The sequence below is a fragment of the Drosophila miranda genome, chromosome 3 (genome assembly GCF_003369915.1).
Source record: "Drosophila miranda strain MSH22 chromosome 3, D.miranda_PacBio2.1, whole genome shotgun sequence".
Lineage (NCBI taxonomy): Eukaryota > Metazoa > Arthropoda > Insecta > Diptera > Drosophilidae > Drosophila > Drosophila miranda.
Genome location: NC_046676.1, coordinates 17,030,478 through 17,047,086, shown reverse-complemented (window position 1 = coordinate 17,047,086; position 16,609 = coordinate 17,030,478). Strand labels below are relative to the sequence as shown.

The 16,609-nt window shown below is 50.8% G+C and overlaps 3 protein-coding genes across 3 annotated transcripts; 2 read left to right on the top strand and 1 right to left on the bottom strand.

Moving 5' to 3' along the window:
- Nucleotides 1-1,096: 1,096 nt before the first annotated feature.
- Nucleotides 1,097-1,523, top strand: LOC108158040 (alpha-amylase 4N-like). The gene has a single exon (XM_033392458.1). It carries the CDS (start codon nt 1,140-1,142, stop codon nt 1,506-1,508), a length of 369 nt encoding a protein of 122 aa, XP_033248349.1. The 5' UTR covers nt 1,097-1,139; the 3' UTR covers nt 1,509-1,523.
- Nucleotides 1,524-6,258: 4,735 nt separating this feature from the next.
- On the top strand, nt 6,259-7,935 carry LOC108159968 (alpha-amylase A). Its single transcript, XM_017293651.2, has 2 exons — nt 6,259-6,480; nt 6,548-7,935. Exons 1-2 carry the CDS (start codon nt 6,304-6,306, stop codon nt 7,853-7,855), a joined length of 1,485 nt encoding a protein of 494 aa, XP_017149140.2. The 5' UTR covers nt 6,259-6,303; the 3' UTR covers nt 7,856-7,935.
- Nucleotides 7,936-10,509: 2,574 nt separating this feature from the next.
- Nucleotides 10,510-16,150, bottom strand: LOC108158041 (alpha-amylase A). The gene is made up of 3 exons (XM_033392457.1): nt 16,085-16,150; nt 11,953-12,209; nt 10,510-11,891 (listed from the first exon to the last, which is right to left on the bottom strand). Exons 2-3 carry the CDS (start codon nt 12,127-12,129, stop codon nt 10,584-10,586), a joined length of 1,485 nt encoding a protein of 494 aa, XP_033248348.1. The 5' UTR covers nt 12,130-12,209; nt 16,085-16,150; the 3' UTR covers nt 10,510-10,583.
- Nucleotides 16,151-16,609: the final 459 nt, after the last annotated feature.

Below are 16,609 nucleotides of genomic sequence, written 5' to 3'. Positions count from 1 at the left end.
ACGATTATTTCCGCCTTGCAAACTCCGGCCCCAAGTTCAGCCGGGAGGCGGCCACGTAAAGTTAAATTAATACTCGGCCTGGGGTTACACCAGCACTCTCTAAGCCTCAGCTTCCTGCCTGAGATTGTCGTTTTCAATTACACTTAAACTTTAAGCGTTTTGCGTTTTTTGATTCTCTTCCCAGCCTCCCTGCCCTCCAGCCCCCCTCCCCCCACTCTTTAGGTATCTCTCATCAACTTCGCCCGACTGGTTCATAATTTTATTAAGCAACGTTTGGAGTTGCGTCGTGCCAGCCCCTGGTGAGATTTTTGCCAGCGGTTGCACAGCGTTTGAAATTTGTAGTCGGTCTTCTGTTTCGGTCTTCTTTTCGGTTCCATGCGCATAAAAAATGCAAGATAAATGTTGGCAAATGTAATTTTTAGGAGCTCTAGTGTGCCACATCAATTTACATCGAGTTCCTCAAACTCACCCCTTGATAGCCCCAGGACTTGGGACCCTTTTTACTTCAATATTTTGATATTTATTGCCCCCCCGCTTATATCAACGGAAACACCATTTAAAAATAGTTTTGATTTGGGGCCTGCATTTCAATAATTATCATTATCATGCTGGACTATGATTTCCTGTCAGAGTAAATCTACGAAAAAAACACCACCATTAATCAATAATCAGGTAATATTATACATTTGACATTCCAGGGGTTCCACTTTTCGCCATTATCGGATGATCTGCGAGGCGGGAGCTCACACCGATCACGCTCTGAGTAGCATGCAGCCGGAGTGGACCACAAATCAGGCCCATGAGGCGATATCAGGGAAATGCAGTGTCCCGATGACTACTTCAGATTCCGCAATCGCCCCCGAATTAGTCCGATAAAGTAATTCAAATAATTAGCCACTTAACTAATCATCAGCGCCAGTTCGCAAGCACCGGCCCAGTCCCCTGCCAAAATACCGGCAATCAGCCACAACGTCTGGCCCGGCTTTCACTAATCAGCCGGCGTGATGCCCCACACGCAGAGAGGAAGAAGTGCCGATAGAGAAGAGGCCTGCCGATAAGATCGAATCGCAAATCACTCCCTGCGAAGTCAACGGCGACCCCTATAAAAGCGCACCTACGTGGACGTCGTCTTCAACCACATGGCAGCCGATGGCGGCACCTACGGCACAGCCGGCAGCACCGCCAGCCCCAGCTCCAAGAGCTACCCCGCAGTGCCCTACTCCTCCCTGGACTTCAACCCCACCTGCGCCATCACCAACTACAACGACGCCAACGAGGTGCGCAACTGCGAGCTGGTCGGCCTGCGTGACCTCAACCAGGGCAACTCCTACGTCCAGGAGAAGGTTTCCGATTTCCTGAACCACTTGATCGATCTGGGTGTGGCCGGATTCCGCGTGGACGCTGCCAAGCACATGTGGCCCGCAGATCTGGGCGTCATCTATGGCCGCCTCAAGAACCTGAACACCGATCAAAACGCACTCTTTAGCAAAGAGGTTGGGGCTAAATGATAAGCTTCCTTCGTCAAGTACGGCTAGAGCACTTTACACGATATCCTGCCGGAGTTGTTGTTGTTAATGGAACTTCCGTGAATATGCCGCCGGCTGACACCTGTCTTTGGCTTTACTCTCCCCCGCAGAACCTGGTGAGATTTTTGCCACGTGCTGCAAGTATTTATACCTGCTGCTCAAAGTAAGCTCTTGCAGGGGGTATACTGTATCCGGAGTGGTGTATGTAACAGGAGGAACACAAGACATCGAATTTTGTATGCAGAGTCCTCGAAGATCCAGGCGAAATAGCGATCAACCCTCAGCTGCGATCGTTTGGAAGTACGGTCAAGAGGGTAGACTCGACTATAATGCCCCTACTGGTCCCTCTGACTGTGTGCTGAGCGGCGAGGCGGAGGTACTTAGGACGACCTTCCATCTGTTACATGTAGATGGAAGGACTATCTGCCCTGTCCGTGGGTCTGTGGGCCCTGTTCTCACATCATTTGAAACGTGGCCGGCATTCAAATGGGCCGCATTACTTCTCGTCTTGGCCAGCTTAATGCGAAAAGTTGAGCATTTCTTTGGCAGGCTTTGGTTCATCTTCTGGTTAATTTAGTTCGCAGGCCAGAACTCTTTATCAAGACACATGCATACGTGTTAGTGGAGTCTTCTTTTTTCGCATAACGTTTCGGTGGCTGTTCGTAATTGGTTTTTAATTCGAATGGAACTCGGTTAAGCCGCGTAAACCACCACTTAGATGCGGTGGCAGCTGGCTTATACCGGAGTTATTTGACTCAAATCAATCACACGCTCAGGCTCCGTGGCAAATCTCGGACTTCGGATGCCACCACCAATTGGGCTTTAATGGCGGCCGGTCTTTATGTGAATGCTCAGCATTAAATATTCGGTTTTAATCGACAGACTGAATGAAATGTACGATACAGTGATTGATTGATTCGCTGGTTGTGCTGTTGTGTTATTCTCCTCCGGTAAATATATCAATGCAGGAATGCAGGAATGCCGGATTGCCGGATTGCCGGAATGCTGGAAATGTGAATGAATTTTTACAATTTGCATGCAAATATGTGCTTTTCCGTGATACGGACATGTATTGTTTGTTCGTGCCTTTCGTCCTTTTGGCCAGCCGAGCACCCAAGGCGGTGCTCTGCACGATACGGCCAGTGCTCTCTGAAAAAATATTGACAATTCTTCAGTAGCACAGCAAAAAGAGCGCAACTAGCGTAATAATAAAGCGAAATATCGGATGCACAGCACAATGCAATAAATGGTAGCTGTATGCCAAGAATTCACAATATGAGTCCAATCCCCCCTCCCCCTCCGCCCACCCAGGAAGTCGACGAAGTATGTATGACAAGGAAGGCACAGCCAGAGAAGGCTGTGATTTATGCAGACTGCCACTGACATTGCAAGAAATCTCCTTCTTTGGCTGGAATATTAGATTTCCCTTTTTAAAGTCAGTTGGCAAAGGTGCAAAAAACACTACGACTGCGATTATACGCTTTTAAAACGGCCCTACTAAATACGTAAGCCAGCTCTTAGCTTTCCCAACAAAAAGTAAAGGGCTCGCACACAGAACTGGCCACAAACTGGCCTCAAGTGACGAGTATTGAGCCAGGACTCAATCGCAATCTGAATGAATGGCAGGAGCTTTGCTTCAAAGCGGAAGGCTCGAAAAACTAATGCGAAGATAGAGAGAGAGAGAGAGAGAGAGAGAACTAGAAGGAACAAATCAGATGAAAGCAAGGTCTTTTTGCTCCGAATTTGCATAGCACTTAAAAATGGAAGGTCGAAAAAAAAGAAATTGGAGGTGAAAGCATCGGCCAGACAGAAGTGGTAATTCGGCATGAGCCTCGACGTGTTCGGGCGCTGGTAATTGACATTGTTGGTGGAAATGGCACTGGCACTGACACTGGCCAAAAGAGACGGATGTGTGGCACTAGCATAGGAGCATAGGATGCCATCGAAAGCTGTTTATCGACGGCCTGTCAAGGAGAAACACGTCGTCCCCTCCAGTCTGCTGTCCAGGTGACTGTTGGGCGTCCTATCTTTCAGCAGCAGAAAAAGCCAGCTAGTTGACAATGACATTTGCAGCCCGTGTGCTCTGTGTGTGCTGTGTGTGCTCTGAACATGCACATGTTTGGGCCGCTCATTGGGGACGCCACCTGGGCAGCGGTTTGGGGGAGACGCACAAACCGAGTTCCAATGCCCCACGGCTCTGGACAAATAGGCTGCCTGTAATGCTGGATGTTGGCCGGGCACAGGCCCACATCTGACCTAATTGCCTGTGGCTAGATGCGAGCACACATTGCTTTATGTTCAATTGGGGGGCTCTCTGCTTTTGTGCCAGGGCTGACATTGACTACTGGGCCCCCAATCAACAGGTAATGAATGATCCACTCAAGAGCGTGGCTAAAGCGTAATCATAGTTCTGCTGTCTGTCCGGGGGGCGCGAAAATCGAGAAACCGAGAAACCACTAAAAACAAATCGCCATTTAACTGGTGCGAAATTGAAACAAGCTTTCATGTCTCTGTGTTTGCTTTATGCGAGTGTGTGCATGTTAATATGTGTGAGAGTGTGTGTGCGGAAATATTTCCATTGCAATTGCTGTGGCGCGTGCATATTTGCTGGCTTGTTTTCGTAGCATACTCTTAAGCGCTGTTATTTATTTTTTACAATACGCATACGCCGCGTATGCCAGTGGAATAATACAGAAACAAGCACAAACGGCGTGCCCGTGCCAGTGCCAGTGCCTCGTACTGCTGCTCGTACCATATTATTTTGTCTGCTCGCATTTTGTTTTTTTGTAATTTTTTTCTCCCTTTATTTGTTTCATTTTGCGTGAAATACACCACTCCGAACGAAGCCCCTGCCTGGTGCCCGCCCTGTTTCCAGCCCGACCATATCGCTGGCATGCCTCTTGATGTACGGCTTGGGCAATATCAGCATTTTATTCTGTGCTTTCGTCAGTTTCCGCTGCTGGCTGCCCCCACTGCTGCTGCCACACTTCATGACTACGGCTACGGCTACGGCTACGGCGATGACGACGACGGCGGCGGCAGTGGCATCCGCCATCATCATCATTGCTGGCATTTTGTGCGCACTGACCCGCTTTTTGCGCTTTTCCCATTACATTCGGTTTGCCATTTCTTGCTCTCCTCCCCACCGCCACTCTCCGCCACTCCGCCATTTCTCGCTTACTTATTTATAGTATAACTGTTTCATTGTTGGCTCGCGGGCATGAACTATCTGCCAGTCGTTCTATGTCCAGGCTCCACATGTGTGTGGGGTGTATCTGTGTACACTGCTGGATGCACCAAATCAGTTTTGCCATGTAGTTTTCATGTTAAACGCGCTCAAAATTAATGGTCACACATACGAACATTACACACACACACACACACACACACATAGCCGTCGGGTTTGTGAAATAGAAACGAATGTTATCGTTACAAATGTCCTTTCCGCTGCCTGTCAGCATGACTATAGTTCGCGGGTAGGACCCAGACCCCGACCCGGACCCCAAGCCCTACCCAGCGCTGTGCCCCATGTAAAGGGTATTATGTTTTTAGCCACATTTCTTCAGAAAGGACAGATATGTGGATGCACAAGTCTTCTTTTGTTGCTGATCGCCTGTGAGTCCAATAAAACTCAACAAACGGTGGTTAACTCTTTGGATAATCTCTCTACTTATTTGTTGGCAGGGTATTTAGTGAAGGGGGCGCCAGAAAACACCATCCTCTGCTGTTGTCAGCTCTGTCGCTTACCATTTTCCGCAGTTCTCGTTGATTTTGATGTTGTTCCGCGACCCCCAACGAATTGCCGGACTCGGACCGAGCGTGCATTTAATATTTGCTTGCAGCTAAATCAAATTGTTTTTCTGCTTCATTTTTTACTTCTATTTGCTGCGGTTGCACAGCGCTTGAAACATTTTTTGTCCGTCTTTGCTTCAGTTTCTGTTTCGGTCTCCTTTTCGGTTCCATGCGCATAAAAAATGCAAGATAAATGTTGGCAAATGTAATTTTTAGGAGCTCTAATGTGCCACATCAATTTACCTCGAGTTCCTCAAACTCCCCCCTTGATAGCCCCAGGACTTGGGACCCTTTTTACTTCGCATTTCGGATACGCGCTGGCCTTTAATATTTTAATATTTATTGCCCCCCGCTTATATCAACGGAAAGACCATTTCAAAATAGTTTTGATTTGGGGCCTGCAAAAGATATTTCAATAATTATCATGCTGGACTATGATTTCCTGTCAGAGTAAATCTACGAAAAAAACATCACCATTAATCAATAATCAGGTAATATTATACATTTGACATTCCAGGGGTTCCACTTTTCGCCATTATCGGATGATCTGCGAGGCGGGAGCTCACACCGATCACGCTCTGAGTAGCATGCAGCCGGAGTGGACCACAAATCAGGCCCATGAGGCGATATCAGGGAAATGCAGTGTCCCGATGACTACTTCAGATTCCGCAATCGCCCCCGAATTAGTCCGATAAAGTAATTCAAATAATTAGCCACTTAACTAATCATCAGCGCCAGTTCGCAAGCACCGGCCCAGTCCCCTGCCAAAATACCGGCAATCGGCCACAACGTCTGGCCCGGCTTTCACTAATCAGCCGGCGTGATGCCCCACACGCAGAGAGGAAGAAGTGCCGATAGAGAAGAGGCCTGCCGATAAGATCGAATCGCAAATCACTCCCCGCGAAGTCGACGGCGACCCCTATAAAAGCAGCCCCAGAAATCTCAATGCAATCAGAGTGAAACATAGGTTCCATCTAGCATCAACATGTTCCTGACAAAGACCCTCGGGTGCATCGCCTTCCTGGCGATCGCCAGCGCCCAGTTCAACACCAACTACGTTGGTGGCCGCAGCGGCATGGTCCACCTCTTCGAGTGGAAGTGGGACGACATCGCCGCCGAGTGCGAGAACTTCCTGGGCCCCCAGGGCTACGCCGGTCTTCAGGTAAGATCCTTCCGGAGACACTCCCTCCTCGCCCATTCCTCATCTCCCGCCTCCGCCTCCCTCTCAGGTGTCGCCCGTCAACGAGAACTCCGTGGAGAGTGGGCGTCCGTGGTGGGAGCGCTACCAGCCCATCTCCTACAAGCTGACGACCCGTTCCGGCAACGAGGAGCAGTTCGCCAGCATGGTCAGGCGTTGCAACAACGCCGGAGTGCGCACCTACGTGGACGTCGTCTTCAACCACATGGCAGCCGATGGCGGCACCTACGGCACAGCCGGCAGCACCGCCAGCCCCAGCTCCAAGAGCTACCCCGCAGTGCCCTACTCCTCCCTGGACTTCAACCCCACCTGCGCCATCACCAACTACAACGACGCCAACGAGGTGCGCAACTGCGAGCTGGTCGGCCTGCGTGACCTCAACCAGGGCAACTCCTACGTCCAGGAGAAGGTTTCCGATTTCCTGAACCACTTGATCGATCTGGGTGTGGCCGGATTCCGCGTGGACGCTGCCAAGCACATGTGGCCCGCAGATCTGGGCGTCATCTATGGCCGCCTCAAGAACCTGAACACCGATCACGGCTTCGCGTCCGGATCCAGGCCCTACATCGTCCAGGAGGTCATCGACATGGGTGGCGAGGCCATCAGCAAAACCGAGTACACTGGCCTGGGCGCCATCACCGAGTTCCGCCACTCGGACTCCATCGGCAAGATCTTCCGCGGCAAGGACAAGCTGACCTACATGTCCAACTGGGGCACCGGCTGGGGCTTCGCTGCCTCCGATCGCTCGCTCGTCTTCGTCGACAACCACGACAACCAGCGCGGACACGGTGCAGGTGGTGATGATGTGCTCACCTACAAGGTGCCCAAGCAGTACAAGATGGCCTCCGCCTTCATGCTGGCCCATCCCTTCGGCACTCCCCGTGTGATGTCCTCGTTCTCCTTCACCGACACCGACCAGGGCCCACCCACCACCGACGGACAGAACATTGCCTCTCCCACCTTCAACAGCGACAAGTCCTGCGGCGGCGGATGGGTGTGCGAGCACCGCTGGCGCCAGATCTACAACATGGTGGCCTTCAGGAACGCCGCCGGCGATGCCGATCTCCAGAACTGGTGGTCCAACGGAAGCAACCAGATTTCCTTCAGCCGTGGAAACAGGGCCTTCGTGGCCTTCAACAACGACGACTACGACCTCAACAGCTCCCTGCAGACCGGCCTGCCCGCCGGCACCTACTGCGACGTCATCTCCGGCGAGAAGAGCGGCTCCTCCTGCACCGGCGAGACCGTCACCGTTGGCTCCGATGGACGCGCCAGCATCTCCATTAGCAGCTCCGCTGACGATGGTGTCCTGGCCATTCACGTCAACGCCATGTTGTAAGGGACTCAGCATGTGAGACTCCCAAACAATCAATCGAGATTATTATTATTAAATACACAATGAGAGCATAGCAAAACGCACTCTTTAGCATAGAGGTTAGGGGTTCCTTCGTCAAGTAGGGCTTAAGCACTTTTCACGATATCCTGTCGGAGTTGTTGTTAATGGAACTCCCGTGATTATGCCGCCGGCTGACACCTGTCTTTGGCTTTACTCTCCTCCGCAGAACCGCTCGGCGAGGCCACCCGCGTCCGATGCGGTCTGCGGGTGGTAGCTTCCATATCCCATGTGGCATTAATATTTAAGAGTCTGCTTTGAAACTTGTTTGACAGGCTGTCAGAGCATGTTTGCCGGCAAGGGGTAGAAGGTAGAGAGAGAAGGCACAAGCCAGAAGGTAGAAGGCGCCAGCCCCCTGAAAGTTGAAAACACATGCTCGCAGTGCTCGCAAACACATGACAGACAGTTTGTGGCAACTTTCAAAATAAAAACTACCCTGGATTGGGGCTTACCGCGTCCAAAGGAGGCTCCATAAAGCGCTTGGAAATTCTGTCAAATGGTTGATTGCAGGCCGATCGCAGGGCGCTAGAAATTTTGGCAATGATTCACTTCCCACGTTTCTTCAGCCTGCCTGGTGGCAATCCAAGGTCTCCTCAGCCCCCATTTAGGCACGTGTGTCGGCCCCATGCCCAAACAATGGCGTCCATCATCCCTCGCGGAGGGAGACGCGCAAGAGTCGCAGAAAAACCGAAAACAAACGCCGTGTGACTGCTTGTGTGGTTTCATTTTGATGTTTTGCATAAATACAAGAATGCCTTCCTTTGTCAGCAGATTTAAATTAATTTTTGTGCACCCCAGAGGCGGGAGGCAGCGGAGCCCGTTGCTCAACTTCCAGTCCACCTCAGTCACACCCACAACCACCCACAACCACCCCCACTCTGGCCCATTTCAGTCGCCGAGGAGCCCGTGCAACCGCAATCTAGACATGTTCAGCTTTGACTTTCAGCTCGTTGTCGTTCGTGTGTCTGTGCGTGTGTATCTACATATCATTTTTGATGTGAATTCTGATTTTCTGCCCTTTATGTAGATGGATTTTCCTTCTTGGCAGAGCTAACCGCACGCACATCTGTACATATATACACATGTGGCACGAAAATCTGTCAGGCAGAGTGAAAGGACCAAGGAGGGCTAGCCAAGGTGGTCGAAGATTCAGATACCCTTGCAGAAGCGTCTAATATAATGCTTTGTCAGGGGCAGACAGCAGGGCTGCCCCACCTCTTCTTCTTCCTCCATTTTTGTGTGCCTGGAGCGCAGTAAGTCGCGCCTGAACTCTCTCATTGCTCTCTCTCGGCTATTTCTCGCTCACAGACACGAACTCTATCAGCCGACTCTCTTTCGCTCTCAGGCCGCGTTCTCAGCAAATACGAATTGAAAGAGTAACGGACTCCGGCTTTTCCCATCGATCCTCCTTCGACTACAGACTACAGACTACAGCCTTAGTTGTGTGACTCTCTTATATGCCCGTCTAGATTATACAAACATCTAAACAACATCGTAGTACTCCTCCCTGGGCTAGGGTATGGCAAGGTGGGATGGGGAAGTGCCCCGCACACTCACTGCCACACTCTAAATCACGTGGAGCATATGAAAATTGCGTTTGCGTAATAAAAAGTCGGGTTTATCTGCGCTGCGTTCACTTAGAAAACTGATTTACTTTGCAATTTTATGACTTTATTAAGAATTATGCGATGTTTTGAATACATTTACAATACGCAATCTGCCCAGGACCGAGCGGCAGACGGCAACCCCAGATTCCTGGCTGAATGCAGGCCCGGAACGAAGTCCTTGCCACAACCTCCTAGTTGGTCTAACTCCTGCTCATCTGCATTGTGTGGGGCCCGCTCCCTCCCTCTTGACCCACAGTAAATGACAGGAAAATCCTCTGATATGTTGCTCACATTTATTCATATCAAGTCGGGCCATGGTCGAAAGTTATGAGTGCATATTTTTGTGGAACGAAAATGCACATCGACTTGCACTGGGAAACAGTTGCCGCAACAGGAGTACGAGCAGCAGCTCTTCGAGCTATATTTGTTGAACAGATTTAAGTGCAAGCTACTGTTTGCCAATCTCCCTGCCACTCGCATCTGATTCCGACTCCTGGACACCGAACCCATATAAAAAGACCAAAATTTGCTCATGCGAAGAGCACAAATAAGCGCACTGCAGAGGACCAGAGTGCCGCATATCTCACAAAGGGGCAATGGGGCAATGGGGCAAAGGGGCAAACAAACTATACTGCCCTGTGAAATTTGTGTTGGGGGATGTGTGGAATTGTCGTGAAGTACCAAGTGCGTGGGGGGACCTTGTTTGACGCACGATACACGACGCTCGTACTATTCACGTTGTACAGCCACCTCAGTTCACCTGTAGTTGGCATCTGCCACCGCCTCTTATCTGCAGTGACCCATCTCTTTCCTTTGTTGTCCAGCATTTAATTAATTTCCACATTCCGCACTGCTCGTCCCTTCCGGATTGAATGGAGGCTTCTCTTCTACTTGGCGCAATACAATACGGATATCACTGACCATCTGGGAATGCCCAGGCACCTGCCCTAACCCTTTATCCTTTCCAGCAGTCCCAACTCAGAGTCAACGAGCATTTCATAATATCATTGTGTATTCAATAGTAATAATCTCGATTGATTGTTTGGGAGTCTCACATGCTGAGTCCCTTACAACATGGCGTTGACGTGAATGGCCAGGACACCATCGTCAGCGGAGCTGCTAATGGAGATGCTGGCGCGTCCATCGGAGCCAACGGTGACGGACTTGCCGGTGCAGGAGGAGCCGCTCTTCTCGCCGGAGATGACGTCGCAGTAGGTGCCGGCGGGCAGGCCGGTCTGCAGGGAGCTGTTGAGGTCGTAGTCGTCGTTGTTGAAGGCCACGAAGGCCCTGTTTCCACGGCTGAAGGAAATCTGGTTGCTTCCGTTGGACCACCAGTTCTGGAGATCGGCATCGCCGGCGGCGTTCCTGAAGGCCACCATGTTGTAGATCTGGCGCCAGCGGTGCTCGCACACCCATCCGCCGCCGCAGGACTTGTCGCTGTTGAAGGTGGGAGAGGCAATGTTCTGTCCGTCGGTGGTGGGTGGGCCCTGGTCGGTGTCGGTGAAGGAGAACGAGGACATCACACGGGGAGTGCCGAAGGGATGGGCCAGCATGAAGGCGGAGGCCATCTTGTACTGCTTGGGCACCTTGTAGGTGAGCACATCATCACCACCTGCACCGTGTCCGCGCTGGTTGTCGTGGTTGTCGACGAAGACGAGCGAGCGATCGGAGGCAGCGAAGCCCCAGCCGGTGCCCCAGTTGGACATGTAGGTCAGCTTGTCCTTGCCGCGGAAGATCTTGCCGATGGAGTCGGAGTGGCGGAACTCGGTGATGGCGCCCAGGCCAGTGTACTCGGTTTTGCTGATGGCCTCGCCACCCATGTCGATGACCTCCTGGACGATGTAGGGCCTGGATCCGGACGCGAAGCCGTGATCGGTGTTCAGGTTCTTGAGGCGGCCATAGATGACGCCCAGATCTGCGGGCCACATGTGCTTGGCAGCGTCCACGCGGAATCCGGCCACACCCAGATCGATCAAGTGGTTCAGGAAATCGGAAACCTTCTCCTGGACGTAGGAGTTGCCCTGGTTGAGGTCACGCAGGCCGACCAGCTCGCAGTTGCGCACCTCGTTGGCGTCGTTGTAGTTGGTGATGGCGCAGGTGGGGTTGAAGTCCAGGGAGGAGTAGGGCACTGCGGGGTAGCTCTTGGAGCTGGGGCTGGCGGTGCTGCCGGCTGTGCCGTAGGTGCCGCCATCGGCTGCCATGTGGTTGAAGACGACGTCCACGTAGGTGCGCACTCCGGCGTTGTTGCAACGCCTGACCATGCTGGCGAACTGCTCCTCGTTGCCGGATCGGGTGGTCAGCTTGTAGGAGATGGGCTGGTAGCGCTCCCACCACGGACGCCCACTCTCCACGGAGTTCTCGTTGACGGGCGACACCTGGGAGGGAGGCGGGAGATGAGGATTGGGCGAGAAGGGAGTGTCTCCGGAAGGATCTTACCTGAAGACCGGCGTAGCCCTGGGGGCCCAGGAAGTTCTCGCACTCGGCGGCGATGTCGTCCCACTTCCACTCGAAGAGGTGGACCATGCCGCTGCGGCCACCAACGTAGTTGGTGTTGAACTGGGCGCTGGCGATCGCCAGGAAGGCGATGCACCCGAGGGTCTTTGTCAGGAACATGTTGATGCTAGATGGAACCTATGTTTCACTCTGAGTCCAATCCGGCCGTTGCTGCGCCTTATATACGGTGTCTGGAGTGCCTGGAAAGAGTGAATCGGCGTCATCGGACGGTGTTTTGGCTGCCTGAGTGATTTGCGATTCAAATTGAGACCTTATCGGATCGCTTGGGGTGCCTTGTCCCGTCGCGGCTTGGGGGGTCGATTAGATATGAGCTCTCTGCGGACGATGCGCAGTCTTGCGGGGGATGGCTGAGATTTCGGACGAGTGTAGACTGATTGGGAGAAGCCATTAGGCGGAATGGCCATTACTGGAGCCTATCGAGGGATCAGCCCGATTAGAGCGGATTCCTGCGAAAAACCACAGACGTGGTGGAGTTCCCGTGCCGTCGGCAGCGGCGGGGCAAATAAATCGCTGGTGTTAATGCTGCCAGTGTCGGGCGTGATTTACAGCCGCAGGCTGAGATTCCAGAGGCACACAAGCAAACGCTCGCGTGGGGTATGGTCGTATATCTGGCTTAGTTTTACGATGCTGATCGGAAAAACAGCGACCCCTTATCAGGCCGCACTTTGCTCGCGCGGCTCCGCCCGGGCGGCGAGAAATATGAGCGCGTCAGTCGATTCGCCATTTTCGAATGCCACAACAGCATACGGTCCTATCGAACGATTGATTCACTATCGATGGTACACGCAGCTCCAGCGGGAGTCTATTTTTAAGGTTCGGCATTTGCATCGGAATGCAGCCACTCCGATTTCGAGTGCTTGTCGCGTGGGGGCCGTTCAACGAGCCACCAGTTGCGCTCCGCCAAGTGGTCAAGGGGGGCAGCGACTATCCCAAGTGCTCCAAGATCCATTCCGACCCTGGCATCCACTCGAATCTAATGAGTACACGCGAACTGGCCGCAGTGGCAGCCGCAGGTGATATATTAATTGGAATTTTTATTTACAAGCAAAGCTCATGTCCGTCGAGTGCCCAGGGAGTGCCCCTTGAGGTGGCAGGTGACATAAATTTGATAAGTTTTCAATTAAGCCACCATGAGCACTGCAAATTCATTTGCTACTACGAGTATTTGCATTTCTCAGCTGCAGAGTGCACGCTGTGTGCACATGAAGATAACAAATTTTTACACTTTTCCAGAAGCCAAACACCCTCCTCGCAGGTGCCCGAAACACCACCCGAGATACAATTTTGCATCAAATTAAAGAAAACATTTTGGCCCCAGTGCAAAATGTGACACGTGTCTTGGGCAAATTGATTCGGGTTCGGGACAGGACTCAGAGCCGGACTCAGGGCAGGAAGGACAAGCTGTCTGTCTGTTGGGCAAGTTGGTGTACAAATATTTACATTAAAGTGCATAAACGAAGACCAAGCTCTGAATGTGAGCACTTCCGCACATTACACCTGAAGTTGGTAACTTTCCTGCACACACACACACAAACACACAGAGACACACACAGACACACACACACAAGGAAAAGCCAGAAAGTTGGTATCTCTTTTACATGCCCCGGGCCGTCCTGCCCTGAAAGCCAATTTGAATTGTAAGCAAATGCCGGATATGGCAAAGTTCAAAGCGGAAACGTTTGCAGCATTTTCAATGCCAGAAAGGTTTTCCCAGCAGGACCAGACCAGGAACCGACCAGAGAATGGTCATAATGCAGAGTAGAGGGCGGGGGGGCTTGCGAGTCGGCAGCCAGTAACTTGCCAAGTTGCAATCTATAAATGCAGACGAACTTGCCACCAAGTACTGTTGCCTAAGTCGGCTCAGAACTTTGGCCCTGTCTATAGCACCGGCATTTATACGCCGGCATATGGGAAAAATTAATTTACATTTAAATTAGATCTATGCCACTTTCGGTCCAACAGATCCGACAGTTGACAAAACAATTGCCCGCCGGCTTCTCGCCCTTGCCACACCTATTCGAATGCAATCGAAGCGGCACATAAAGAGTCCTGCCGGGGGTATGCAAAATATGCAGACTGTGCGTGCCACGATATGCAAAGCATTTTTGTGGCATGTCCCATCCCGACCACCCAGCAAGGATTACCATCCTCTGGGATGCAGAGTTTATTACCTGACGGTTGAGTGCAGATAAAGCGTCTGTCCTTTCCTCTGTCTGTCTTAATTCAGTTCAAGGGAATATTGTCCTTGACCCCACAATAAGTTAATTGGATGGGCTATAATTGAATTAGCCATAATGATATGGCTCGCATAGAGCCCATGATAACCTTATCGACTGATAGCAAGCCAAGACCAACAATCTCTTGTCATCGCTACAATTAATCATGAAAAAGAGTTAGGAATGTCAAGGGGTTTTAAAGTAAGAAATGGATTATCGAATACGGTAAATATTAGGTTCTTTTAATGAACGAAAAATATCACTCAACGGACTCTTAGGGAATCCATCGACCTTTTAAACATTATATTATATTATTTTAAAACCTGTTTAACACTGTATTCTGATATTATCCAAATATCTTCGGTTGTTTTTATTTAGTGGTGTGAAAAATGATAAGTACACTTGGCTGTGTTTTGGCAATAGTCCTATCTGTAATATATAGTCGGAAAATACTTAATTTTCAAGTGATTGAGTTTTACAAGTGCTCCAATTAAAAAAGTTCGGTTATCACATCACATAAGATTGTTAACTAAACAAGTGTTAGATAATGCAAGTTCTCGTTCCGACAGCATTCCGACATTAGAATGTGTAAGTCCAAAGTCCCATCGGTGGCCATTACAATCGAACTGCAGAAATTCGATTTGCGTTTATCAGACAATGAAGAAAGGCAAAAGAAAGTAATAACTTCGTTTCCATTGTCTTTCAGAATCGCTTTGCCGTGCCCCCACATGAGCACTTGCTCGATAATGGCACACCAGACGCCCATACGCACCACCCACCCCCCCTTCCCCCGTTCCCCCATATGGGGCAAGCTGGATCGGAATGAGTCAAAGAAGTGCATCCGCACCGTGAGCGCGTTCGCTGGCAAAACACTTAACGGCATCGACAAGCAACCACCTACACAGCTACACACACACACACACACACCGCTAACGACATCAACGCGTGGCTGTGGCTGTGTCTGTGGCTGTGTCTGTGTGGGTTTTGTAATACGTTCGATGTAACTTTGTCACATTATCATTTTGATTGCAATGTGCTAAGCACTCCACACATGCACCCCTCTCCGCCCGCCACTGCATTGCCGTTACGTACGTTGTTGGCGGTGCGTCAACAGGGCGAAAAGATTCCATGGCATACTTTTAGGCGGGCGAATTTGCTGCATTTTGCCGAACGGCTTAAAGCGGATTACGCTGCTCGTATTATTCGAGTTCATAAATTTCGCCAGGACTTCGCTGGCCCAATAAAATATAATACACTGCCAGGACCAGACAACGACGACGACAACGACGACAGCGACGACAAAATGACCAACTCTGAAATGCCGGGCACCGAACGCTAATAAAAACCAACTTTGACTCTGACTGCGGCGCTTCCTTTTTAGTGTCGCTCGAAAATAAAACGGAGAATAACGAGGCAGTCGAGAGCGGACGGGGGAGGGCCAGCCTGCTGCCGCCACGCCCCCGCCCAGTTGCACACACACAATGCAATGTAGTTGAAAATTATGAAAATTATCTGCCACGCCATTTTTATGCCAGAAACTTTGCATCTAAATGTCCATAAAAGCGGAAGCGTCGCGACGCCAAATGGCAAAAAAAAAAAAAAAAGAAATAAGATGAGAAAAAATACGGAAGAAAATAGTGGAGATGAAAAAAAAGAAATGCCAGTGCCAGGAACCGAAGCGTGGATACCCTTGCCCATACATCTTGCCCTCTTGAGGGCTGTGCCCTCAAGCCCCTGGTATTTGGGTCGATCGCTCGCAGTATTTCAAGAAGCTATGAAGTTTCGACTCTTTTACTGGCGGCTGTAAAAATTAAATGTTTGAAAACTGATACACAGACCTGATAGCAGACTTTATGGGATCGGAAACGCAGACCTCCTCTCCAAGGGTATGCCAGAGGGAATAGCTGAAAAGAAATGAAAAGGAATGAAAAGGGGTAGCGCTGGGGGGGAGATAAAAGGGGCTACGTGGCTACGTGTGGGCGTGTCATCTGGCGGGCCTCAGACTGCAGCGCCCCAGGCGCTGCCTGGCAGCCGGCATGTCATCATTATAATAGAAATTAAGTGCAGTCCCAGCTTCAGTTCCAGTCGCACCAGTCGCAGTCAGCTCTGGTAATGGGTAATAGAATTAAAATGGCTTGGAAGCATGCCACCCGGCTAGAGCACCGCGACAAAGGGACAAACAATGGCACCGATTCATTAGGAGCTTGCCCAGGAGACGACGACACTGGGCCAACTTGGCTCCCGGCAAAGTTTAAAGCCGCACCTTAAAGCCAGACAGAGTCAAGCTGGAGAAAGGCAATCGCAAAATCGCAAAATCGCAAAATCGCCATAACCGTGACAATTGAAATCTGGTCATGTTCATG

Bases quoted from the DNA above. Each gene is read 5' to 3' on its own strand.
- LOC108158041 (XM_033392457.1), bottom strand. From the start codon at position 12,129: ATGTTCCTGACAAAGACCCTCGGGTGCATCGCCTTCCTGGCGATCGCC. The intron at 11,892-11,952 runs GTAAGATCCTTC...CCTCCCTCCCAG, and splicing joins AGGGCTACGCCGGTCTTCAG to GTGTCGCCCGTCAACGAGAA.
- LOC108159968 (XM_017293651.2), top strand. From the start codon at position 6,304: ATGTTCCTGACAAAGACCCTCGGGTGCATCGCCTTCCTGGCGATCGCC. The intron at 6,481-6,547 runs GTAAGATCCTTC...CCTCCCTCTCAG, and splicing joins AGGGCTACGCCGGTCTTCAG to GTGTCGCCCGTCAACGAGAA.
- LOC108158040 (XM_033392458.1), top strand. From the start codon at position 1,140: ATGGCAGCCGATGGCGGCACCTACGGCACAGCCGGCAGCACCGCCAGC.